General features: G+C 33.4%; 1 protein-coding gene across 7 annotated transcripts in view; it reads left to right on the forward strand.

Annotated features, from left to right (window-relative positions):
• Lar (tyrosine-protein phosphatase Lar) overlaps nt 1-26,802 on the forward strand; it is a 430,735-nt gene that overhangs the window by 315,446 nt on the left and 88,487 nt on the right. For all 7 annotated transcript variants that reach the window (XM_076122426.1, XM_076122430.1, XM_076122427.1 and 4 more), the window contains 2 exons: nt 238-369; nt 9,948-10,127. In XM_076122426.1, the coding sequence (XP_075978541.1) occupies nt 238-369; nt 9,948-10,127 (312 nt within the window). The remainder of the gene's footprint in view (nt 1-237; nt 370-9,947; nt 10,128-26,802) is intronic.

Below are 26,802 nucleotides of genomic sequence, written 5' to 3' on the forward strand. Positions count from 1 at the left end.
ACTTTGTGTTTATTTCTTTCAGCAAAATATCGTCATATTTCATTTTGTTTACTGTCACTGTTTTAATCACCTATTTTTTGTGTTACTTTTTTATTATTTTATGTGATAATTCTTATTTTATAATTTACTACTTAAGTTAATCATAATCTAATTATAACTAGTATATTAGCTAACTAACCTAACACAAACAAAACTCAACCATAACCTCTCCTACATAAGGTCCATTATCGTTCACAGATCCGCCCGAGATCACGATCCGGCCCAGGAACCTGCAAGTGCGTGCGAACGGCATCGCAGCCTTCTACTGCGCCGCGAGAGGCGACCCCATACCCAACATACAGTGGCGAAAGAACGGGAAACGAGTCTCTAGTAAGTATTTATTAAAATTCATATTTGTCATTCATTTATCGTATCGTGGGGTACCAAAGTTCATATTTTTCATTCATTCATTTTCAAGTAGTTTTAAAGTTGTTCAAGCCGCTCGAAGGCCTTAGACATGGTGTAACGACTGCTATCTTAATAGACAACAACCGGGACCAACTTTTTACTTGCACTACGGAAGGAAAGGAGATACTCTGGACAAATACCTGGCCACCCATCTATACAATGTCTACTACGAATGTCTTAAATTAATTTATTTTTAGGTTGTTCTATTAGACTGAACCAAACAGAGTTTGATATTGTGCAGTAGATCTCGACATCATCACAACTAAAGTAACCCTGTTTGTTTATCTGCTACGCTTTTACCATAAACGATTGAACCAACTATGTTAAATTTTTGTCTTAATCCTCAAGGTGAATACACTTTAAATCATCATTATATCATAATGCACTTTAAAAAGACAGTGTCCAGACGAAGCCACATACAAAAGCTAGTCATCAAATACAGAAAAGTGAAGTTTATGAATATCACTGTCTTTCAAACTAGAGGTTTTAGTGCATAGCTTCATATATAAATCTTTTGTTATACTTTACGATATCGTATTGGAAAATGATAAATAAATAATATATTCTATCCTCATAGTAAATAATTCACCACGTACACTGAATAGAAAATTTTATAGTTCATTCGCATTTGAAATATTTTTGACGATACAGCGATTATTGTGAATAGGAAGACTACCCAAAAAAGCCAAAAAGCCAGGTTTTTGCAATGTATAAAATAACTGATCTTGATATTTTTAGTACAAACCTTTATGCATGTATTAGTATAGATAAAAAGAACACAAGATATCATTTGGTCAAAATAGAAATACAGCGGTATTTTTAAGTTGCCAGTATTCATTAGTATTTCGTACTGAACACAGAGAAAAAATATCTCCTACAATTTTCAGGCTACCCGTCATCCCTAACAAAGCCAAAGAAATATGTTCCCACAGACCCGACCTTCGGCTTATTCCCACTATTTTTATCCTTGATTGAAATGTAAAGCCACGTTTTTATCCCATAAATATCTCGGCCGGTAATGACGACTATAAGCCTGGGGCAATGAGCTGAAAAAACGTATCGGTAGCCACGCAAGCCGAAACACCCAACACCCCCTAACACCCGCGAATACCCCCTATTTCGCCCCCTTGGCCCTCTAAATAGTTTCATCGGTTCCTATGAAAAATGTAATCGTACATCATCGAAGCTGCCAGCCATAAAAGAGTAATAGTTGTGTTCACACCCCGGCCTCATTCCATATTCAAACGCTATCGAACTCACTGTCTATTTCTCCAGATGTCACTGCGATCTGTCAAACTGCTGTCAGTCAATTGTTTTTTATTTGTTTTTTTTCGGAGTTTTTACGTTCGGGACATACAGTTGTAAATTTAACTTTTTTTCTGCTATTGAAAAAGTAAATGTTACTTAAATATTCTTATTATTATATTTTACTAGTACATTTTTCGGTTAGTGCTTTTATTTTGTCGGTAAGTTTAATTTATGCTGAATAAAATAATGAACATCAACATTATTTTAAAATAATTATTTTTCATTCTTATAATAATTTTAATGGTCTACTGACTCATTATTCATAAGGATTAAATTTTCAATTCCTTTTAAATACAAATAAAAATTGCGACTTTCCTACCCATACAAAATCTTCCTAGAGTGAAAGAGACAAAAGATCATAATACACGCTTAGCACTTGGATTACCTTGCTCTTATTAACTGCAGATGTGGTCACATCAACCCGAGATTAACCCTTACTTTTACGACTCACACTATTAAACATAAACTCACGTTATTGTAATAACTGTGGAGATCAAAATCTGACCAGAATTTGCTAAATATATAGTCCAAAGTATAGATAGCGAACCCGTTATATTCGAAAGTATAAGTAGATAAGAATGTTTAAAAATCTTTAATTTATGTGAAAAGCATATTAGATAAGCAAATTTTCAAAAATCCATATTCAATATTGAATTCCTGGTTTTTAAAAGCTTGGTCCAACCGAATTTTTGTTTCCGACTGCATTATGCTGGTACTGCAATGAACCATACGTAGTAATTGAATGAAGTATAACTCGGACTGTGTCGTAATAAATGTACTAAATTAGGTAAACCAGTTCTTTATTTTTTTGTTTCCTCATACATACTCGTAATTTGTTCGCGTACTTTTCTGTGCACAAAGCTGAGACAGCCGTCAAAACGTGTATCTGATTAAAGATATATGTATTACGTCTCTCAAATAATACTATATCCTCAAAGCAAATCAAATTCCACGAGGACAGAACTAACGGGAAATGTTCTATACATATAATATAATAAATAACTAACTCAAAAAGTAAAAGTAAGAGGAAAACGATATAACAAAATTTTGTTTATCCGACTCTTGAGTTATTGTCTATTAGATAGTTTGACAGTTTCGCGCGTGATCTTTTATAGTCTGTGCCAGTTACGTTCACGATCTGTTTTATGTCCGGTTTTATTTTTTTTATTCTATCCCTAAGATGCCAGTCAACTGAATTGTTGATTCATCCTCATTTTATTTGTTTCTCTTTTACAATTATTTTATACGAATACGTATATACGCATCCTTAATACAAGTCTTAAACTGAATATAGTCTTTAAATACTTCTCCAAAAGTTAAAGACTTTCAAAACGATTAACCTTATTTAATACACCCTCATTTAATTATTTCCATGGACCTTCAAACTCGCCTTTTAACCCCGGCTAAACTTTGACAGTTTCCAATCCGTAAGTAATGACTTTGAAAGGACGTCCAAAGAATTCAGCTTCAAAAATCGGATCTGCATTCCATGAAATTCTAATTTCGAACACCGACGGTGGTGTACTAAATTCGCTGATAGCTGTGCCTGGTCCAATAGCCTCGAGCGAAATAGTTTTTTGGGACAGTTAAACTGTTACAAAAAATAATTCCTTTTATTTTATTACTATGTGTTCTCTTGGAATTTACCTTCAATCCTGCAATGTTCTTTTTTTCTTTGAAAGGTGTATTTCATAAGCTTATAAACAACATTTGCTGATTCAATACACCATGAAGAGATATTAGCAATTAGTACTTATGTTGATATTTTTTCGCAGAAAATTATGTTCTATGAAATCAATGATTTCGGAATAACAGATCGAACGACATCTTAGCAACAGATAGTTAAGGTTGTAATATTTTAAGTGTTTTGTATTTTCACAGCCAAACATCTTTAAAATTCAGTAAACCCTAAAACCAATACACAACACACCGAAAACTGGAAACAAACCAAAAAAAGGGAATTCGAAAGAAAAATCTAAACGGTTTAGTCGTTCGTATTTTTTCGGTTGTACATGCGACAAACAATTTGAACGTAACGTTTCCAACAAACTGAGCAATAAAACCGCCGCAGCAAAGTCACAGCGCGCGTCACACGCTAGATTGACAATCACGAGTCGCGTCGACATGTCGGCCGCCATGATGGATGACGCCTGTCCCTACCGCAGATACGGGTGGGCAAAGATACTAAGCTATTCAGCCTTTTGATCTCTCGGATTTTATCTGCTTTATTTTTTGTGGCTAATTTTACGTTTTTGTAAGTTTCAGGTTTACGTAATTTGGATGATTTGTAGTTTCTTTTAATATAAAACGCTATTGAGAGTAAGTTTAAAATAATAAAATCGTAATATTATTGCGTCTGAATTCAAAACGAGGAATCCTTTTACTTGTAACTAGTTATAACTATCTGATTCAAATATTAAAATCCAGCCTAGACCTATAAATTAACATTAAATAAACAACGTAAAAAAATAATTACGACATTAAATTCAAAATAACCGCACAACATCAGAATTACTACAATGCAGCAATTACTAAAATCATAACTAAAAGTCTCTCAGCTACGTTACACAGTGACAAAACTCCCACATTTTCCTTGTACCACAGAAATATATTCACGTACCCGCATTCCTGGAGACGCGATAGTGTGTATCTGGAGCTCCAAGCTGGCACCAACGTTCACACTTTACCTCGACGTGTTCAAACTTGCTAGTTCTTTTGAAAATCTACGCGATACGGTTTATGTGAAAGATTTAACTTGTTACGTTTTAGTGGTACATTTCGAATTTACAACGTGATAATGTGTGCTATAGTTATTGGAGATTTTGATTGTGTGACTTTTGATTCTAAAGTGAAAAATACGCCTATCCCATCTGCTGATAATAATTTTATTATTATGGTCTAAAGAGCATACCGTCAATGTTCCCCATAACCGTTTGTTGCGTCTGTTCTATCTGGTCATAATTTTTGGTTTCGGAAATTTCACTAAAAGCTATAAGTTCAATCAGACAGAATATTCCATCAATGTGTTTTTTTAGGAATTAATAACTTCGTTACAAAAACTCACCATAAAAATGTATAAGATGGCAGCAAGGGATGTTTATAAGGATTATACTAAGTGGCGCTCTTTAGTCTTTGCCTACCCCTGTAGAAAAACGGCTTGATTTTATGTATGTAGGTAATATTATAATCGAACCATTTTTCTACAAAATATCAATCTGATCAAGGTATTACATGTTCAATCCTAGAATTTAAACCGCAATTTTATCCATAAAATCTAAATAATCGTCGTAACTTCTGCAAACAAAGACGATGTCTATTAAAGCGCGTTTTCAGTGTACGCCATCTTTATTCTGACCACGTGTATGTGATATTGCTTTACGACTGTTATATTTTTTATTACCTACCCTCGCACTGGAATACGGAGCGGTAGAATGTAGAGATGCGCCTTTTGTCTTCTGAAAATCGACTAAGATTGTTACAGCTCTATTGAAGCATAAAATTGCATTCTTATTTGGTTTAGTTTTGATTTTTGTTGAGTTTCATAACTCACGGATGAGTGAATTGTTAATTATTGTGTAAAATTATCAATTTGTAAGCAGCATTTTAAAACCTTGCGACAAATTATATATTTTTCATTTATTGCTTTTGTCTTAAAAGCAGTCTTTTGTCTTATACGTATGTCTTAAAAACTGTAACTTTATTACTTCTTTTCAATATAATAATTACATTTTTAAAGTTTTTGATGTGTTCACAATTCTTAGTCGATTATTTATTGTTCATTTCGCAAATCGACTACATCACTACATCGTTCACTTATATAGTATTTTCAAGCGGCCGACCTGATTTTACTGTATATTTTTATGACATTATATTTATATGTTTTGTGTAAGGTGACGCTGCGAATGCCAAGTACTGTTTCAATCGTAAATATGTGGTTACGAGTCGATTGCCAGAATATTACTGAATAATAAGTCGATTTATATTTTATCGAGTCGATGTGTCGAGTGCTCGCTGACTGGATTTGTACGTGATTGATATTTTAGTTTAAAATAAAATTAAAGATTTCGATTTTGGGTTTACTTTTGCACTTAAATAAAACTAAATTAACTAAACTAGTCAGTTTTTCTTTTAGTTTATAAATTCTAAAGCTAGCATTTGAATTGTGCATCTGCACGTTAAAATCTGTTCAGCATTTATTGCGTGAGAATGTAAAAGACATCCGTTTATATGCCCTATCCAGGATTATTGTATTAGAAATAGTAGAACAGAATATAATATATTACCTACTTCATATACAATAATTATAAATACAAAAAAAAAACACCCTCACTAACAAAAGCCACAACAATAAATACCAAGCACATCTCTTAATCACAGTGTCCCCACAGAGTACTATTCCCTTCACCCACCCACTTGTCAGACTATGACAATCTTACCATTATTACCGCACTGTCGGACCACTGTGGAACTTAATCACCTCTTATTGCTTTCGTCAAGTGAATGCTTATGCTTTTATACGTACTGAGAAAACTTGATGAAAATATGGGGCGTTTTAACGACTAATAATATTATGATTACGACTATTGTGAAGTACTTACTTCTCTATGCCCGTGGCTGCACTTCGTCAAACGTCAAAAGGTAGTCTGTGACTTGTTCTGAGATGTAGTCTATCACTCTTCCAAATTTTATCCGAATCGATTCAGTTCTTTTCATGTAACTAACAACCTGTGTACCTGTACGCGAAAGCGTGCTCTTCACAATTGTGAATGGTTTCTTCCATTCAGATATTTACCTCGATATTGTCAAAATTATTTACGTCCCGACTGAAATTAAACGTCATCGAAGTGAATGAAATTTACTTTGTTTATAATAGAACATAAATAGAAATTAATCATTCGTAATAAGGTGCTTAGACAAAAATAGACTTCATGAAATCACAATACACTACTTAAATACAATCTTTTGTACTTCAAAATGTACGGATAAACACATTTAAAAGAATATAGGATTATAAAATCTCTCTTATCGATCGCTACCTTCTGACTAAAAGCTGAAAAGAGAGTGAGAATTTTTCAAAGAATTTTATCTTTCCTTTCAAGTACATAGTTTTAGTCGACATTTTTTGTACTATAAGCTCTCCATCCGATTTTCTCCGCGTATTATTTTTAAAGCTACTTACGACGGCTGTTTACTGCTTTATTTTATCGTGAATTGATGCCTAATTCACCGGAATTTATTCCCTTCGAGATATTTTTACGACTAACGTTCCTCTTCAGCATTTTGCTAACTCAGTCATATAGGAAATGTACTAGATTGGGAAATAAAATCACTGTGTTTAGTTATTTTGTTGGTTATGTGTTGGGATTTTTTAGATAGTTTTACTTTTGATTTGTTTTGAGGCGCTCAATTTGCGTAACTGGTTGGTAAATGATCAGGGGGTTAAGCAAGGGAGGCGGAGAATCCAATTGGAGGTACCGCGTCCTGGCCACTTTATGGTGACCGTCGAAGGAACACCTGACGTTTTAAGTTGGTATGCCCAAATTATAGCTGGCACGCCTTGCCGGTGTGACAGGCCGACATACGTTTTGTATGAGAAGTTTAAATAAATAACTAAATGTAAATTTTATTTTTTATTTTTTATAGGCTCCTTTATATAAGACTAGACTAAAATCTTGAAAAACTTGCCACATAACTAGACTGTAATAGGTAGTAAGTAACCTAGATTATTACATGGTATACTTTTTATTTATTTTCATGCGAACAAAATCACAGGTAACTGGTACTCGTAACATCAACAAATGAGGTGTTTTTTTAATACGTAAATATTAAATAACACGTGAGAGCTTAATAAATAACATTAACGTTATTATTTCGTCCCGTTGATACGTTAATTCTTACTGATTTTCTGATACTTACAATATTTACGGCCGTTCTGTTTATCATTTAAATTATAAATGTGAAATCGGTCGCTTTGTCGAATGAAATGTATGTTTAAATTATATTGAATGGAAATGTTCTTTCATTGATAAAATTTTAATAATAACGAACGATTTTTTATAAAAATATCTCACAGCTATTCAGAATATTCCTTGTTTTTAAATCGCCTACAAATATTGATTTGTGTTTTTAGAAATCTTTTGACTACTACTTAATTTATCTTTTCTTTGCTGTTTTAATATGAAAATTGTATTATAATTTAAAAATATTATTGTCGATAAAAAATTATTACTACAATGTTTTTCAATTATTGTGTGCGTCTCCGTGTCACGCTTATGATCAAAATATTTGAAGAATACTCATAACACAGTTTAGCCATTTGCATTAGTATTGGCACTTAAAAATATTTGCTTAGTCCAGTATCATGTACACGTACAAATAAATAAATAAAAATATATTTATTCAACTTTCTAGCGTATGTCTACTTCCATATTTCGAGACGCTCATTGTTCACCGCAACAAAACAAAATCCTTTTAAACCTAGTGCTGTACGAGGATGCAAAAATGTGTTAAAATCGTGTTCGCCAGACACCGATTATTCTCACTTGTCGTGAAATACATTTCCTTGTACACCACTAGTGGCGATTTAGCTTCGTCCTTCGCTGACAACTAGGGATGTACCTTCATTATGGTTAAAAAAACATCGGTTGATTACGGATTTTAAAAGTACAGACGGTTTGATGAGTCGTTCAGGTTAGAAACGATACCTTTTGTAAATAATCAATTTATTGAGTGAGAGAAAGGTTTGGAAAATTAGAAAGACATTTCATTATTTGCAAAAGGTTATGTTCTATTATTTGACTGCAGTGATGCATAATATGTTACATTCGTGGTGTTGCAAAACTCATTAAAAGCATAGAATACGTAACAGCCCAAATTAACTTGTAATACAATTTTAAACGAAAGTTAAACACAACTATTCAGCAACAATGTCTCTCGCAAACCTCCGCCAGTACAGAACTAAGTTTCACAAATACGGTCACAGCAAATGTCTGAAATTAGTCGAATAATCACCGAAACGAATCCGAACACCCGACTATTTGGAGCATCCCTATGCCCAACTTCGCGGCAACTTTAACAACAGCTGGTGCGATGCAATTTAAACTTTATTCCCATAAGATTACGAGTCACGGAGACTGCAAAATGTAAGCCGTTGTTGCTACAGCAATCTTGGAAAAATGCAAAGTGCAAGGATGCGCACAAGAAGTGGGACATTAATCCGGTACGTTTTTAAACTTTTTCATTGAAAGTAACTGTGGATTTTTCAAAGTTAGCGTTTCGTCGCAAAGGAATATTATTCTTTTTCAGTCTCCCAGTCGGTATAATACGCGGAACTGTTTTTTAGTCATTAAAGTTTATTATGAAACGAAGTAACACCGCTGGGAAATATTTGCAGCGATTCTTATTTCATAAAACTTGGTAGTCAAAGGTAAATATCACAAAAGTTGTTATATTTTTATTCATTTACGTGAATTACAGACATCGCTGAGAAAGTAATAGTAAGGTTGAATGAAGCAACATTTTATTTTTATGTAACGTAAAATTTGATAGATATTACGCGTAATCCATCCGATTTACGATCGCTATGAAAGCTCGACGTCTAAACCAGAAGCACGTCTATACTAAACGCAGGTAAAGTTAGCTGATAGCTTAGACTGACATCTACCACAAGTTGGTTCGCTGAAATGTAACTAGTTAAAAACATGTCTCAAACACTATTTAGCTAGACAACATATTTTCGTAAACAATCCCAGTTTTTCATTTTCTAAACATTTCGTAACCCCTAGTTTTTAGGGACATCTTTTACTATATTTACCACGAACAGAGAAAAAACACCAATATGTACACTTTTTGCTGAACTCACACATCACAAAGTTAAACTGCAACACGAACTACAAGGCGTAAAACTACTTCGAAAAAACAATTATTTCTAATTACGTCTGAATTAATGTTTTATTTGAAGTTTTTGCACTATCGCAGCTTTTAACACAATACTAAATTGGTTACACGAGGTTTCGGCCGACTTACATTGCCCTTGGTTGCAAATGGATTGATGTGGCTGCTAAGCTTCGTCACCATGTACCGTTAATTTTTCAGCTAGAAGGTAGTGAAGACCTAGCGAAGAGCAGAAGAGAGGCGTAGAAATAAATTGTTTTCTTTATAGAGCCATATTTAATTTTATTTTTCTTCAACAGGCATGCAAACCCGCTACCAAGTATCGCCGATGGACACGGCAGCGGGGCCGGGCGCGAACGGCGCGGTGCTCCGCATAGAGCCGGTGAGAGCTCAGCGCGACGACGCTACCTACGAGTGTGTGGCCGAGAACGGTGTAGGCGACGCCGTTACTGCTATCGCTACTTTAACTGTCTTTGAAGGTAAGTTGTAGTTTGTTATTTAATTTTATTTATTTATTGTGACAATGTCTTTTGAATAACATGCGGTCATTTGATACAAAAAATCGAAATCGATCGACGATTTGTTACGTTTGTAACTATCGACTACTACATTTACTAGAAATTCAATAGAAGTAATGCGTAGTAGCATCCGCGGTAATATTATCAGAAATTCTTATTTTGACCCAATATTATTTGTACCAACCTCTATATTTTTCAATCTTCAAAAGAGTGATTGAACTAGTTTAATGGCATCACGTTGTCAGTAGCTAGTGATATAAAGACTGCAGCCGTATCGGCACGTATCCTCGCAATGCTCGCAATCGGCGCAATGCTATGAAACAAATCTCCGTGCAGTAGGAACGCAATGACAAATGTGGATAAAACATTCTGAAATTTGCTACAATACAGTATGTTAGTTTTAAGAATCAATACATTGTACTTGAAGATGTAGGCAGAGGTGGAACGCACCAATATTGAGAAATATTGTAATTTAAATTAGAAAAGATTAATCGACCGGTAATCGAATACAAAACCTCATGTATGGGTAGCAGATAAGACAGAATACACAGAGGAATTCTCTTAAATTCCATTTAAGTGGTTTTCTTAACCCGTAATTGCCCCACTACTGGGCAAAGAACTTTTTCGAACGAAGAAAAGCTTAGGCGTTTAGTCCATTCCAGAATCGATTAAAGTTAGTAAAGCGAAATCTTTTAACGCAGTATTTAAAGGTTAATTTAAAAAAAAATTGTTCATAATGAAAGCTAAACTTAATAGCAGATAAGCGTAAAGTTAGCCGCTAACTTACAAACCTGGGCGAGTACATTAAGCTAAAGTTTGCACGTACATTACAAATTGTATCATCGTGCACATAAACACGTGAACAAGTTACTTGTAGCTTCTACTTCAGTATTACTAGTGTACATTACTTTTGAAAAAAATCCTTAAATTCCACCATTTTCCTTACGTAATGTCTGTATTGGATTTGCTGTTCCGATGTATTCGACCGCTAACTATTGGGTCTTCGGTTCGTTTCTTGAGTCAATCTAACTTTTATTTGCTAGTTTTTCGTGAGTCTAGTCTGTCTACTTCTTTGCTACATTTGTTGAAGTACGCATTAGTATAAAACTTTTAAACTATAGATCCATTTCTTAACAGTAATCTGATCAATTAAATGATATCCCGTTGCCATTATATGTATCAAATTGATGGACTGAAAATAGGTTAACTATTTATGAAAAAAATAATTAAACTTTTTATTTAGCTGAAACGACTTTGACACAAAAAAAGGGAACAAAAATACGAAAAAAATAAAAAGCAATATTTCTAATACCACCTTCAACAACAAAAATATCCTCACCACACGTTAATACAATCACAAATAAAAGTTGAACATAAAGATCCTGTACTGTTACAGCTCAAATGCAAGTCCTAGTACTAAAATCCACCAGGAACTTTATGATCCGCACCAGAGTAATCTCAGCCAAGCCCCAGATAACCTAACCAAGAAGCACTGCTACATAAACCTGTCTTTAATTCTAGTACACTCTTTACTCTTTATATAGGTCGTCTAAATTTAATGGATATTGCATCTCTTTTTCGCTTAGCGGTTTTGTTTTATGAGTGACAGAGAGGTAATTGAACTTTGAGTGGCTCTTTTAATTCTTGCTCTTTAATGTGTAATGAGATCGCTTAGGCAAGGTTTTCTTTTATTTATTGCTGTGAGTGTTTTAGATTCGGTCGTACGCATACGCGGTCTAACCCCTTATTTACTTACATTATGACACAAAATTAAGATATGATTAAGAATAAACATGGTTTTTAGGTATTATTTACAATTTAAAATTACAGTTCATAGGAATTATTCTACTGTGCGTCTATCGCCCAAATCGTGCCCATAAATGTGGTGTTGCTAAAGAATTAATAACAATATCGCAAGGGTTTCGCTATAAGATGTTCAGCTGCATAATTTAAAGAAAATTAATTTACTTATTATAAATTGAAACAACCATTTTGATCTGAACTTGGCTCCTACACATAATATGAATTAATTGACCTATAAATGATAAAATTAGACTGAAACATGACCACAGAAGTTCGTTTATCTGTCAATAGCAGTTGTTTACTACTATTTAATATCATTTACTCGGAACTTGCCCGACCTTTCTAGTAGAGCTATTTCTATAATAGAAGTAAAGGTATTATTAGGAATGACTAAATATAACTGTGGGTGTTATACGTTCTACAAATATAAATGGATTGAAAACAATGAATGAGGTTCTTTGTAAGTTTATCAAGGCTATAGAGAGCAGAAAAACATGTCTCCGATTGTAGTTATGGATATTATCCAATATTTGTGAACAACTAAAAGTGATCCATCTTTCAAAGTCACCGAAAAACGATAGTTAGCTTTACTTTATTTTCATTGCAAAGATCAATACAGACTTATATATTCATATGTATATGAAATTTATAAATATAACAACCACAGCACATCCATAACATGCGGTGTTCCGAATCAGATCTTTTTTTTAACTTGGCTCGATAACGCTGCCGTATGTCTGAATAATACGGTAACTATTGGTTACCGTATTATTCAGACATACGGCAGCGTTCAAGAAAACTAGTAACTAGAATTTGTCTCGCAGAAGTATAAAGCAGACTATCAATAGCAGCAATAATTATGATTAAAAATACTCGACAAAGTTCCATATTCAATGAAATCTGAGAGACAGTACATCTTTGACGTCATGACAGTCAATAAATGAAAAACCCAATTATACCTCTCGTAGAAAAACCAAACTAAATTCACCATCTAAAAACGGTCATGCACCGCCTGATTCCTTGGGCTCAACGTAACTGCTTCGCCGCACATAAACCAGGCTAGTGAGGACACAATGATCCTTCCGGGACATAACTCCGGTAGACTTGCCTTCCTAGAACGGCTTTCAATAAATAAGCATTAAATGCCGGCGATAACGACTACAAGATATACTGAGTGTTACTGTTAATTGGATTTTATGGGGCCACTGATTGGTGTTGAAGTGAGGTTTTTGCTAGGTTTCTTTGGAGATTTTTTTTATGTCTAGTGTTGTAGAAAAATATGTGTTGATATTAAAGCTAACATCCTGCAACGTATTCCAATTTCCAACGTAATGTGAAGTAGAGTGATGATGTATTTGCTTTCAAATAATTTTGAAAGTATACTACATTTAATATGATTTAAAGTTTTACGTTGCAGAAAATGATATTGCAATAATCTTATTCAGTGGAAATGTCATATCACAGCCACATTGTGTTAAAATGGCGTATATTATGTCTTAATTTAATTATTGCCTTTGTGTTGATCGATTATGTGTTTCAATCACGAGGATATGAACTCGATTCCTAAGATGTATAAATCTTACTGAGCTTTCAATTTCGATGCATGTCTACTTACAACTCTGAGTTACACAGGTGTGATCTATAAAACCCATTAACACCTTCACTATACACCACAAACAGGCATATACCACAGTTTTGTATCACCAAAATCGTGAACAAAACACAATTCCCTTCCATAAATAAGCTCAGGTATTACGAGAATGATTGGTTAAGTTGGCGATCGCAACGTCAGCATGTAATTGACGACTAAATCGCGATAATTACGTTATAACTCAACGGGAACACATTTAGCCCCTTTTGCATACATTTGGTAGGAATTAGAGGTTTTGCATTACACTGATGTTGTCGTGGTTTCGTTGTTTTACTTTTTGATGATATGATTTGAGATTCAAGTGTTATGTATGTCGTCAATGATAGTTGTAATCTTTGATGAGGTGCTTGTCTCTATATATGAATATTTAATATTGTTTAAGATATAATTAGTTGGTTAGAACGCGTTAATTTATGATATTTATGAGCTGGTCTTTACTAAAATATATATTATTCTAACCCAAAGGATAGCTTATATTTATAACAGACTATTAAATGATTTCCTAGGCCGTAGCTTTTCAATGTACAGTATTTTATTCTGGCACACAAATTGCACTTCTTAATTTGTTTCTAAAGGGTAATCAAAATATAAAGTAAACAATCATGCTGAACCATAATACAACGCATATAATCCACAACAGCAAAAAAACACTCAGCAAAGCAACAAATCTATTAATATAAGTCGCAAAAAGACTGAATTGACAAATTATGACCGCCAAATATAATTTGCTTACTAACATCCTCATTCGCAAAGCTCTGCGATATTTCGTAATAAATTCGATTCCACGTGAAAATGCTAACGTTTATATTTTTATTTCTCCCCTTTCAACGTTCCGCGTGAACTCAGTGAATGCAAATAAAAAAAGCTGGCAAGGATTTTTGTTGGTAATATTATGGGAGTTAATGTTTCGGTTTTTGTGTTTTTTCATTAAACATTGACTTTATCAGGTAGTAAATACGTCTGCTCTGTATAGGGATCCTGGGTTCGAATCTAGGTCCTGATCTAGATTTTCTGTTTTGAAAGCTAGGAATATAGTAGCCTTCTACCAATGTTCTACATAATAACTGAAATTAATGAAAATTAACTAACATTTTATTGATTATAGTAAGTCTGTGTCATAAAGTGTCTGTCTTTTCGAAAACCACGTAAAGTCGTCCTGTAATTTACCTTTGTCCTTGCGTGCAATCTGTTGCAAAATTTTTATCGCTTCATTTCAGTTTAGGTACTTTTAATTTCATAAATATTTAATCTTATTTTACAGTACAACAAAAACGGCAAAACAAAAGTAATTAACATTAAAATAATTAAGCATTAGCGAGGATTAAAACGTTATTTAAATTATAGTACATTTCAATCAAATTACATTATAAAATTGCTTCGTGATAATTTAATAGATATATAGACGAAACAAGAAAATAGTTATCTTACATATAATTACGTTACTGGTCTCCTCTGCCTACCACCACGGAGACATAGTTTTAAGTATTATACCTAAAAAGGGATGCTATGTGGTATTTAATGTGGTATTTTGCATAACAATTTACGTGAATTTCATTAATTTGCTCATATTTTTTCCTTACTTCCAAGTTGTTAATTTAATTCTTAAAACACTGTTTTTACTAATCCGATTATATTAGTAATTCGCTATATCGTCACGCATTCTGATATTATGAGTATTTTGGTTATAAGGATATTCCGTTTGTACAAACCACTTCGTAAATAGAAATTAAAGAAAATAGTATTCATTTCTAAGGAAAACCACACATATCCATATTATTCCATACGTCTTATATGTGTATCTTATACATAATGTATTCAGTCTAAAGTATTCTAGCCTTAATCTCTGACCTTTAGGTGCCACATCTGGCGACACCTACCTAGCTATCTACCGAAGTACGAGCATATTTTACCCTAACACAGATTGTAGGCTCAAGGGCCATCCCTAAGGGGGCCATGTAAAATTGCGTGGGGACATTAGTATAGCCCTTACGCCACATGTGGTAAATAAAATCGAAGTTTCCACTTTAAAGCTATGTTTACTAATAAATTGTAATTTTGGATGTCTTTTGAGGAAGGAAAGGTTTTAGTTGATAGGAAATGCGTATTAATGAAGAGTTAAAAAGAAAACAATTTGGGAATTATATTATCGTGAGTTTTACATCATTATATTATTATTCTTATACTTATATTATATGAAATTCGTGCAAATACACAGGTATTTTACCAACGTATTTGAACCTGTGAAATCTATAGGAAATTCGAACTACATATTTACATAAGCTATGTCCCGTTTTCTTCGCACTTAAGTGATAACTTTTCTCCCATAATATAGTATCGTAATGGTAGATAACCTACTTCATGTATGATGCTAGAAAAATAGACAATAGAAATTAGAACTGTCCACGAAATGCAAATGAACCCCAACTCTGCTTATTAATACGGTATCTCGTTGTCACTTGACGGACACTCCGTTCAAAAAGCTGACTGTTTGATTACAAAAGCATAAAATTAAATATGAAAGGTTTAAAATGACAAGTTCTGACGTTGACAGCCTTCCAGCGCTGTCGCGAAGCAAACATATTAAAATACTGAATTCTGCAAAAAATAACGTATAACCGGGGACACAATAGCTTAAGTGGAAAATACCCACTTTACAAAAAACAAAAACTGCGTCTACCTTTCATTTATGTTTTTGATTCTGTGATACTGTGTTTTATACAAAACATTAGCTAGATTAGAGTTATTCTTTTACAAATGTACATTTAAACGTCGGTTTATTGCCTTTATTAATTGATAAAATATAAGACTTATTTAAAACAACATTACAATCTTCATTTCACGTTATAATTTAACCCAAAAAAAATATATCGAGTGTATCTTTCAAGTACTGTTGAAAACTACAATAATACATATTGCCATATTCGTACTTACTTTATTGCACTGAAGGTGCCAAAATGAAATATGAATACGAGAGGAACAATGAACAACCGGGACGGTGCATAAATTAATGTAATCCGCATACCGACTCTGATTTTCACTTGTAAATAAAAAATAAGTACTTAATTTCGTTAAATTATTGTCGGCGTTGTAACCAGTTAAAAACTACAGTTCACATTGTCATTTTATTTTTAAAATCCGGTTTTCAATGTAATATTAATTGTTGCGGTTAACTTACAGATTGAAACTGGTTTATTTTAAATTAAATTACATTTGTGAATTAACTGAAAAGTTATCTTAAGTATTATTATTTATTATTTAATTGATATTTGTATCGATGAAATGACACACGATCTGTTGGATCGATTCAAATTCAAAGTGAATCGGATAGAAAATGTCGTATTTTTACAGTTAACAATAATATGATTAACAGTATCAAAATGCCTTCAACCTACCATTCGAACACCGAACCGAACACCTTTGTATCCATCTACTTAAGTTTCGATGTATATCGAGCATTCGTATATTGACTTCTTCAAGTATATTTGAGGGTCTAAGACCGGCACTAGAAATATCATGAAACTTGTTTCATATAATAGTTAGTAGTTATGTTCTCGTAATAGTAAGTTAATAATAACAAATAAACAAAATAAACGTCTAACAATAGTAAACCTAGTAATTAACGTATGAGTTACAAAGAACTGCTAATAACCGGATACATTTACCCTATTTAGAACTTAACTCTATCGTAGCGACAGGAAGGCTTTAAGTGCCACTTAAAATTGAGTGCACTTACAAGCTGTAAGTCATGCGCACCGTTTATGACAGTCTACTAATCCATACTCAGTATACCTTACTCATATAATTATTGTTCTACCTAATGATATCTTCACTTTCAACTTATGTTTTGAGAGCAATATCGCCAACCCACACTTGGTCAGCGTGGTGGTCTCAAGGCCTAACCTCTCCCTCAATTTAGAAGGCTCTGGCCTATCAGTGGGACGGAAATAGGAGAAAATATCCATCTTCAATGTGAAGTCAGCCGGTCCATCTATAACGCTTTGAATGCTAAACCGTAAAATTAATTTTCATAAAGTCCTTACAGTTTCACCTTGCTTTATTCAAATCCATACATTTTGTCGTCTAGTATGTTATGTTATCTAGTATTTAATAATATCACCTAACCCTAAACTACTCGTTTAGTCGTTTACAACCCAAGAACCCAAACCCTGTAAGGTAATTATGTTTTGCATCTCAGCAAACAAAAGTTTGTTCCGATACATACATTAGTTATCCGATACATTTTGATTAATTATTCGTTGTACAAGAAACTTTTAATGATCAAATCCAAGTAGTATGCTTAGATACTTGTTTGTAGTATAACTTATGTTTTATACTTACTTTATTAAAATGTTTTATTTTTGTACTATTCAGGTCGTATATAAAAAGGACAAAATAATTTTGAATTCTATTTCAAACTCTACATCTCTCTATATACTCTTCAAAATAGTTTGCGATATTCTTAAGGAAATATTTTTTTCTTAAATTCTTTATTTGCTTTGCAAAAAGTCACTTTAGTATTAAATCAGTATACAACAAATCTAAAATTCCAAGATAATCATTTCACATAATTGTGTGTAAGAAATTTGGTATCACGACGTTATATCGGTGTTAATTATTACATTAATTTAGGTTCATAATATCAAAAAACTAATTACCAGACTATTTAGCCTCTCGTCTCAATTCAATAAAAAATAATTAACCTTTTCAAATCGAAAACAAAACACATAATTTATTTCTTAAAATTAAAATACACGTGTAAATACAAAAACAGATCATATTTGGGGTTCAAACCCCGATAGCCATGGAAGGGTTAACATCATCATGTCATACATTTAACATAGGAATGAGTGACACTTTACAGTGAAGGGTTATGAACCCGGGTTACATAGTTGTAACGTTCTTAGACGTTACATTATAAGGGTTATGTTAATAAATAAGGTTTACATCAATCAGTATTGAATGAGTTGGGTTTTCGGATTCTATAATGGGTTGGTTTGTGAAATTATTTAGCAGGTATGCTTTGTTAGTCATGTTAAATATCTTAATGGTAATTATACAAATGCGGGACATCTGTCTGTTTATTTGTTACGATTATACACATACATAATTATATAAACCGCTGAGCCCTTCACGGTCAAACAGTAGTGTCACTCAAAATAAATTATATCTTAGTGGCACGATATTGGCAACTACTTTTCGGAACAAAATTAGTTTTATAATCGTAATACTCAATGCCCCGTTTTTATTATGCTCTTGTTCTTAATTTTACATATTATTATGAATTTTAAAAACATTAACATTGGACCATAAATGACCTTTACAAAGCCTGTAGATTACGTAAACACGAAAGTATGTTAATGGGATATGTAGCACTAAAATATAATTTAAACGACGAAAGCACTAGTCCATTTGCTAACTCTAACAAAAATAAAAGCACTAAACAGTATCAGTAAAAACAAAAAATCGAATAAAAGCACTTAATGTTTCAATGAACTCGTATAATTCATCGGGAAAATCTATTTTCCGTTCATTAATTTTCACGTTTATACGCCGTTTCGACTCCTATACTGTGTTTTTTTGTTTTTATTTGAACTCTTGAAATATTTTATGAGTGAATCGTATACGGATGACAATTATTTCGTTTGTTTCGTTTCGTTTCAATTTGAAAGGTTATTTTGTTGTAGGTTTATTTGGACGATATAGAAGTATTATGGATTGTTATACTTATATTGGTGGGGAAATTCAGTTCGTTTGTGTGACGGAGATGAGGATTAGACTGTTTGTTAATTAGGCAAGTTATTTTGACAGACGACAGTGCAAGCAACGTTTTAAAGCATCAAGCAATGAACTTTAGCCTCGGTATAGCCCTTAGCAACGTTTACAACTTCAAACATCGTGCATGACAAACCAACACTAAGTAAACCTACCTAAAATGACATTTCCATTTATTTTTATATAATAGGTACGCGTAGGTATGCGGTATAATTTAATATCTAGCGGAAAGTACAAGAGACCAAGCGCAAACATAATGTCATATGTACTTTAATACAAAACGTAGCGATATTTTGCGATTCAAAGCGTATGCTCGCGCACGCAACGCAAGTCTTTAAAGTACACTACAATCCCAAGTCCTCTATTTCAATTGCGCCTTATTCAACAGGCTGGCATAGCAACGCCAAAACAAATCTCGTAACTAAGTAATTGATTCTTTCCGTAGCCGCGGGCACGAAGCCAACCATAGGCACGGTGTACAGGTTATCTGATACCTCTGTTTACATTACAGCTTCAACGTGGCTTCCCTGCTATTTGTTTTGGTAAATAAATAGCGTAAGTTTGTGACCATTGGAGAGAATTGTCTTGTCGTATTTTATCGCTTTTTTAAACGATTATAAACGAAATGAAGTTTTTATAATTTTGTGTAAAAATAGCATCAACAAATAGGTCCATATCTATACTGATTAATAGATAATATGTTCATATTATTATAACTTTCCAATACAAAGAATAACCTAAGATCCCTTCGTTTGTTTACTTAATCGTGCTCATTTATAGAACTACAAGTCCCTCTTCTTATTTATAAAAATCACATGAATGTCGAAGGCAACAGGCTATGTTTACATTAAGCCAAGACTATATATATAGGGATCGGCGTAGTAAGCGTGACGGCTGATCTAAATAAAGAAAAACTCATCTAAAGCTGCAATTGTAAATCAAACTAGTCCTGCATTCAGGAGTTGATCGTATTATAACTTGTCCGATAATAATCGCATCGACCAATCAAAACTTACAGATGTTCGTAGAATCGAGAACTTTCTTGAGATCGTGACTGTGAACATTCGATAGCATTCTAGATTGTTCTAGAACAATCTAGGACGTGATTTTCAAGTAATTTGATTGTAAGTGTTTGTGTATACTGATATTTCATCTAATACATACCTCTACGCCGGCAAGCTGAACTCAGAACCTAACCCCTCTTTTATTTTGGGAGAATATCGTTTACCGTTAGGAAAACAGTTTTTAAACACCCACATTCTACCTAAGATATGGCAATTGCGAAAATACACAAGAACTAAAAATCCGTACAAAAAGCGGTGCCCGGTGGCGTATTAAAAGCACTGCCAAAATTTTGTCAATCAGTTTAACGTTTAAGCCGCGAAAGCTAAACAAACGGGCAAACTTACGTATTTATAATATTAGTACAGTCACATCTTGTCGTACGGGACCGGCAGTTACGAGTACTACGCATGTATGTTATACTAGCTGACCCGCGCAACTTCGCTTGCGTCACCTAAGAGAATGGATCAAAATTTTTCCCGTTTTTGTAACATTTTTCGTTGTTACTCCGCTCCTAATGACCGTAGCGTGATGTTATATAGCCTATAGCCTTCCTCGATAAATGGGCTATCTAACACTGAAAGAATTTTTCAAATCGGACCAGTAGTTCCTGAGATTAGCGCGTTCAAACAAACAAACAAACAAACTCTTCAGCTTTATTATATTAGTATAGATTTCATTAAACATTTAAATCAGAACTAAGCTCAATAAATGGTTAGCTATTGGTGACAGTTGGACACAAACAAGATGACAATCAGCTGAGTTAGCGCCGCGTTGATCGTGATTTACTGTTATAGGCGCTAACTGCTGGCTTAATTCATGTCATACTGCCAATGTTTTAGGGTTAAGTCTTTGAGTATTACGATAGTAGAAAATGTGACTTGCAGATGTAGGGTTAGGCAAGCAAGTATAAACTTGTGGTTTAAAAATCCTTCTTCCTTCTTTAAAAAGTCGAATGGGCTATTTCTTTCAGCCAAGAAGCTTAACAATGTTATACAAAGTATGATCGGATAACCTTCTTATTACTGTAGAATAATGGAGTCGAACAAAACTGTCAGTATCCTAAATGACTGGTAAGAAACCTATGTCTGTATGTCTGTATCTTGAAATATTGAGTCATCCTTTCAAAATCCATATTTGCTTATGGCTCAAAATGTGACACATTAAAAAATGATAAATATTATCAAGCATATTAATACATAAACATTACCTCAATTTCCATCCATTCCTATAAACATACAAATTCACATCACACGGTTGTTCACATCACCGCCAAGTTACCAACAAGCCAAAACAAAATATCATCAAATATATTATCGCGTGTATCACGATAGTTTGATATTAAAATCACGTATGTTATATAATAGAGAGTGCAGACGGCCACCTGCCGCTGCTTTAATCTGAATATAAATTGTCTGTAATTAAAGTGGACTCGGACATGGGGGGAATAAATGCGACCACTTGAAACAAAGCCTTAGAGTGTGGTGCAAAGTATGAAACACAAGCGACTGGGAACAGAATAAATATAAAATTTCAGGTATGTATGAATAGAATTATTACAATGAGGTTAATTGTAAAAAAATGTTATAAAATATTGCATAATATAGTACAATGGTTAAGGTAATCGAAAGAGCAGGAATTTAGGTTGCTGAAATTGTCGTATTTTCGATTGCTACTTTTAGTCAGCGTGTCCTGCCACAGTCAATAAGAATAACAGTAAAAGTTTGTACCACAATGACTAATTATCAAATTGAAACTAAATGCACAAACTTTAACAAATTTCAAACATCATTCGTGTAAAGTAGCTTGCAGAACGTTAATAAGTTTTATAATTTTATATGATCGCTCAGCTTATAACTTGTACCATTCATATCTCACTGAGCCCTTGTAATTCGAGCTCAAACGGCGCCATATTTTTTCCCGAAGCTTTTGTGGGTAATGGTAGTAAATTCGGCGGTACATGTCGCTTTAGAAAGACTTTTGGATAGTGTTATAATATAAGAGTCAAATGATAGCCGAGTTTAGCCTTAATATCCTGCCAATTTATTAAGGAGAGGGAATTGTTTTTTGCTTTACTACGTCGTATTTATGAAACCCCTAGATGAAATTGATCTAAAATTATTCGTAGGACTAAAGAATGCAATGTAAAATAATGTCTGTTTTATTCTTTGTAGTAGTACAAAGATGATTAGAACGATCCTTTGGATGTATGTATTTCATACACCTTATACACCTCTGCTTACACTTTCGGGTATAATAGACTTGATGTATGTACATATGTATCAAAGGAATAACATAATATTATGTTTATAGCCAACAACAACAACCAAAGTATTTTATTATAGAAATCCACTATCAATAAGGAGCCTTGTACCTAAAATTTCGAACTAAATAAAGCCCAAACTTTCAACCGACTCCTAGCCTCCAGACTAACGAGGCAATTATTTCAACGCTTTAATTACACTACACAAATAAAAAACTTAACCCTTCATAAAAGGCAAGTTAACAAGATAACTGGAAGTATTTCAACAAAATATTCTCAACGCTTATCGATATAAATTCTTTGTGAATCCCCAACAAACTATCTACATAGCAAACGAGCGAGTTAACACTTTATACACTTTTAACCCTTTATAGAGTACAGTCGCCGTCAAAAATATATATACATGGGCACATTTTTATGTCCTACTGCTGGGCAAGGGTCTACTCCCATAATGAGGATTGAGGGAGGGAGGAATTAAGCCTTGAGTCCACCACGCTGGCCAATTTCGGGATGGGGACTTTGCATACCTTCAAGAACTGCAAGAAACTCTCAGGCATGCAAGGTTGCATCACGATGTTTTCCTTCACCTGTGGAACAAGTGATAATTATTTCTAATACACACATAATAATATCTTTGAAAATTCATTAGTGTGTTGCCTCGAGTTCCAACCTGCAACCACTTGCTTGGGAGTCCACCAAGTGGCGTTCTTTGGCCTCTGTCAAAAAAGCGAGATATTATGTACGTATGTAAAAATGCTTTTTAAAATTATAGTGTATACATGTTTTTGACGGCGACTGTACGCTGGGCACGAACTATTCGATGGACGAACAAACTTATCGATCGCTCTATGCGCAAGTTTGTTTAGAACTTGGCCCGTTTTAACATATTTTGTGACACTACCCTTTGAGTTCACGTTACGGTTTATTGAAAGTGAAAAATTGTTGCGACACCGAGCGTGTTCCGTAGATGTAGTGAGAGTAAAGTTTAAGATGAATTGGACAAGTTTCTAGAAGTATTGTTTATTATGTTACTACTTTTTTGGCTTGGTAGTTTGTGTAGCCATTTTTCTTGTACTTTTTGTCTTTGGTGCTTTTTCATGATATACTTTTCAAATAAATCTCTTTTTCTCTCTCTCCGTGCTCAGAGTGGGACAGTCATTCTTTCAATCTATTTTTAATTATTAAGATTCGTTATTTATCAGTACTTTGTCTCCCAAATAATTTAAATACTCGATTAGTTAGTCTTTACAAATTTTACGATACTAAGCAAAAGAATGTCGCTTTGTACCCTGAGCTTTATTTTAGCAACAACTTTTGCTATATCTAATACTAAAATAACCCGAGTCACGCTAACCCTTGTACTGATGGCAAATGGCAATGGACCATTGAAAAACAAACCAATAAACTTATTCCATACCCTAAAATAGTACAAAACCTTAATAAACCTTAAAAACAAAAGCATAAAAGTACTTCAGAAGCAAAACGTCATTTGTACGTACTAAGGTCAAAGCTATCATAACGTTTCGTTTTTGTGGTCGTGGGAGGACTCTGATAGATGATATTATCCTCGGATTGCGTGGGAGTTCAGGAATTACTTTACTGTTATATTTGAACTGTGGTCAGAATTAAATTGTTTGATATGGAGACTTTGACATTATAAAATACTATCTTTTAACTATGACCCAGCTTGAAAAAGCTACTATTTTCGACATAAATACAATTTTTGACTGAAAATAGTAACTTAGTTTGCTTCTGGGTAAGAGCTTAAGTTTAGTACGATAGAAATTAGTATAATAAAATAGTTAGAAATTAGTTTCTTCTGAGTTAGGGCCTGTTTTCTAGCCCATGGTTAGAACCTATACATTATATATTACATCCATCTACCCAGCCCAAAAATCCAAAGACGGTCTAACAGGTCACAGACAGATTTTTTACCTTTATATTATTCGTTGTTTTTTATCGCTGTGAAAAATTGTAGTACATGCCAAAATATTCCCAATTCCATCGAAACATCGATCAGCTTTCGTCATAAAGCTTCATTCGGCCTATTTTCTAGTTAAATGATTTATTGCTCAGCACGAAATGAGAAATTACGGCCTGTTGTTGATTTATCGATGATAATACCTTTACAACAGCATTGTAGAGGGTAAACATACAATCATATTATTTAAATATTGAAGTATTTCTGTTATAATAATGTACTATTAAATCGAAAATAACGTTGCGTCTGTCTGTCTATTACTTAAGCAAAACAGAACTGCAGAACGGATTAGGATGAGAACTTTCATTCAAAAAGGAATTTAATTCACAAAAAAATAGCATAAAATTAGAAATTTTCTACCTGAAGTAAATATGAATTGAAAAACAATTAGCATTCGACTATTTCAGTTACAAAACATTAAGTACGGAAAATAATTTGTACGTACAAAATATTTATTACAAACTAAAACCACTGGTTCGAAAGCGATGTAATTACATCCATATTACGAACAAGCAACGTATTTAAATCAAATAACAAATAAATTGCAACATACTGAATATCGACCTAAAAATTGTGTTCCTATTTTCGTACAATTTCCAACCGTCGGTAAATATAAGCATAACATAGTCTGTTCGACGCTACAAATCGAATCTACGTCGGCACATACATAAAGATGAATGCAATAGGCAATGCGTTCGTGTATTACCTTTTAAAAATACGATCATATTTTTGTAAGGATGTAAATTGTAGTGGTACTCAAAAGTCAGTTTTATTGTTATTTACAATGGAACTAGTTGATCAGACAAACAAATTTATAGAACGTGAGATTGTTTATGATGATATGATAATGGAGAATCTTATTTTGTAAATACGTTGATCCGTTTTTAATTGAAATAATAGAACAAAAGTTTTGAAAATAAGGCAAAGAAGCAAGAATCTCATGAATTTCCAACCACTCTTAAATAGCTAGCTAGAAAATAATGTTCATCGCAGCCTCTAAAATAAAAAGTGCACATTTTTCCATCCCCAACTTTTCTCCGTATTCCCCTAATTAACAAAGTTTCTGATTAACCCTTATTACAATAAAATTTTGGGGAAACCAACCGCCTCGGGCGTATCATCAACACTCTTAAAGTCAACTCGTAAACCGATTTATCGTACGATTTGTTGGCTTGTTTGCAGTGCCGATTTTCATCATTCACACCAACGGTTGAACATCGATAATTGCGTTTGAATTTGAGTGAATGTCTCCACTCCACTTATTTATTTAATAAGTTAACAAGCTGTTAAAAAATTAACCCTAAAATACATCCATACACTTACAAAACGAACAAAATCTCAAATATACAAAAAATTATACGAAACTCCAAATCCTATTCTTAGTTTCTAGATTTTATTTTCATATTCTTAATGTGTTTGACAAAGTTTCAGGACCCGAATAATTGTACCAACTTGTAGGGTGACAAATCGAGCGAGTAGGCGTTTTAACTCTATTCCACGAGAAAATAACTACGTATTCACATTTTGTAAAGTCGCAATCTGTATTTTCACTTTAAGAGATCTCTCCTTTTGCTTATAAGCCGTATGGTACACGTTATAGGAAGAAGCGATTGTCAAACCACGTATTAAAGACGATTTTTTGAATTCTTTAAAAACTGTGCTTTATAGTTGTAAAGTTATTTAAGTTCTTGGTTTGTGTGTCTTTGATTTTTCGACAATGTTTTACCAAAAGTTTATGTCTTTAGAGACTAAATTAATTTGTTTAGTTTTCTAGTTTATTGGACCTGTTTAGGTTACTTGCATTTTGCATAGTTCTAGTTTAATAAAAAAAAACCTGAATCACTAGATATTATAAACCAAAGCTCGACTACTAAGCACACGTCATATGTATATTTCATGACTGCCTACAAACAAATTGACAACGGTTCATTTTAAGCCGCAGAAGAACTTATACAACAATTCACAAAATATTCATTCAAAACCGAACAGTATTTTGCTCGATAAAACACGCACAAAGGTTCCAATCGCTTTCTTCTCCTCCCTTGTACAGTCACCTTACAATATTGCGAATCGCAGCAATCTTCTTCGCTTTGAAATTGTTTGT

The sequence above is a fragment of the Anticarsia gemmatalis genome, chromosome 14, assembly GCF_050436995.1.
Source record: "Anticarsia gemmatalis isolate Benzon Research Colony breed Stoneville strain chromosome 14, ilAntGemm2 primary, whole genome shotgun sequence".
Lineage (NCBI taxonomy): Eukaryota > Metazoa > Arthropoda > Insecta > Lepidoptera > Erebidae > Anticarsia > Anticarsia gemmatalis.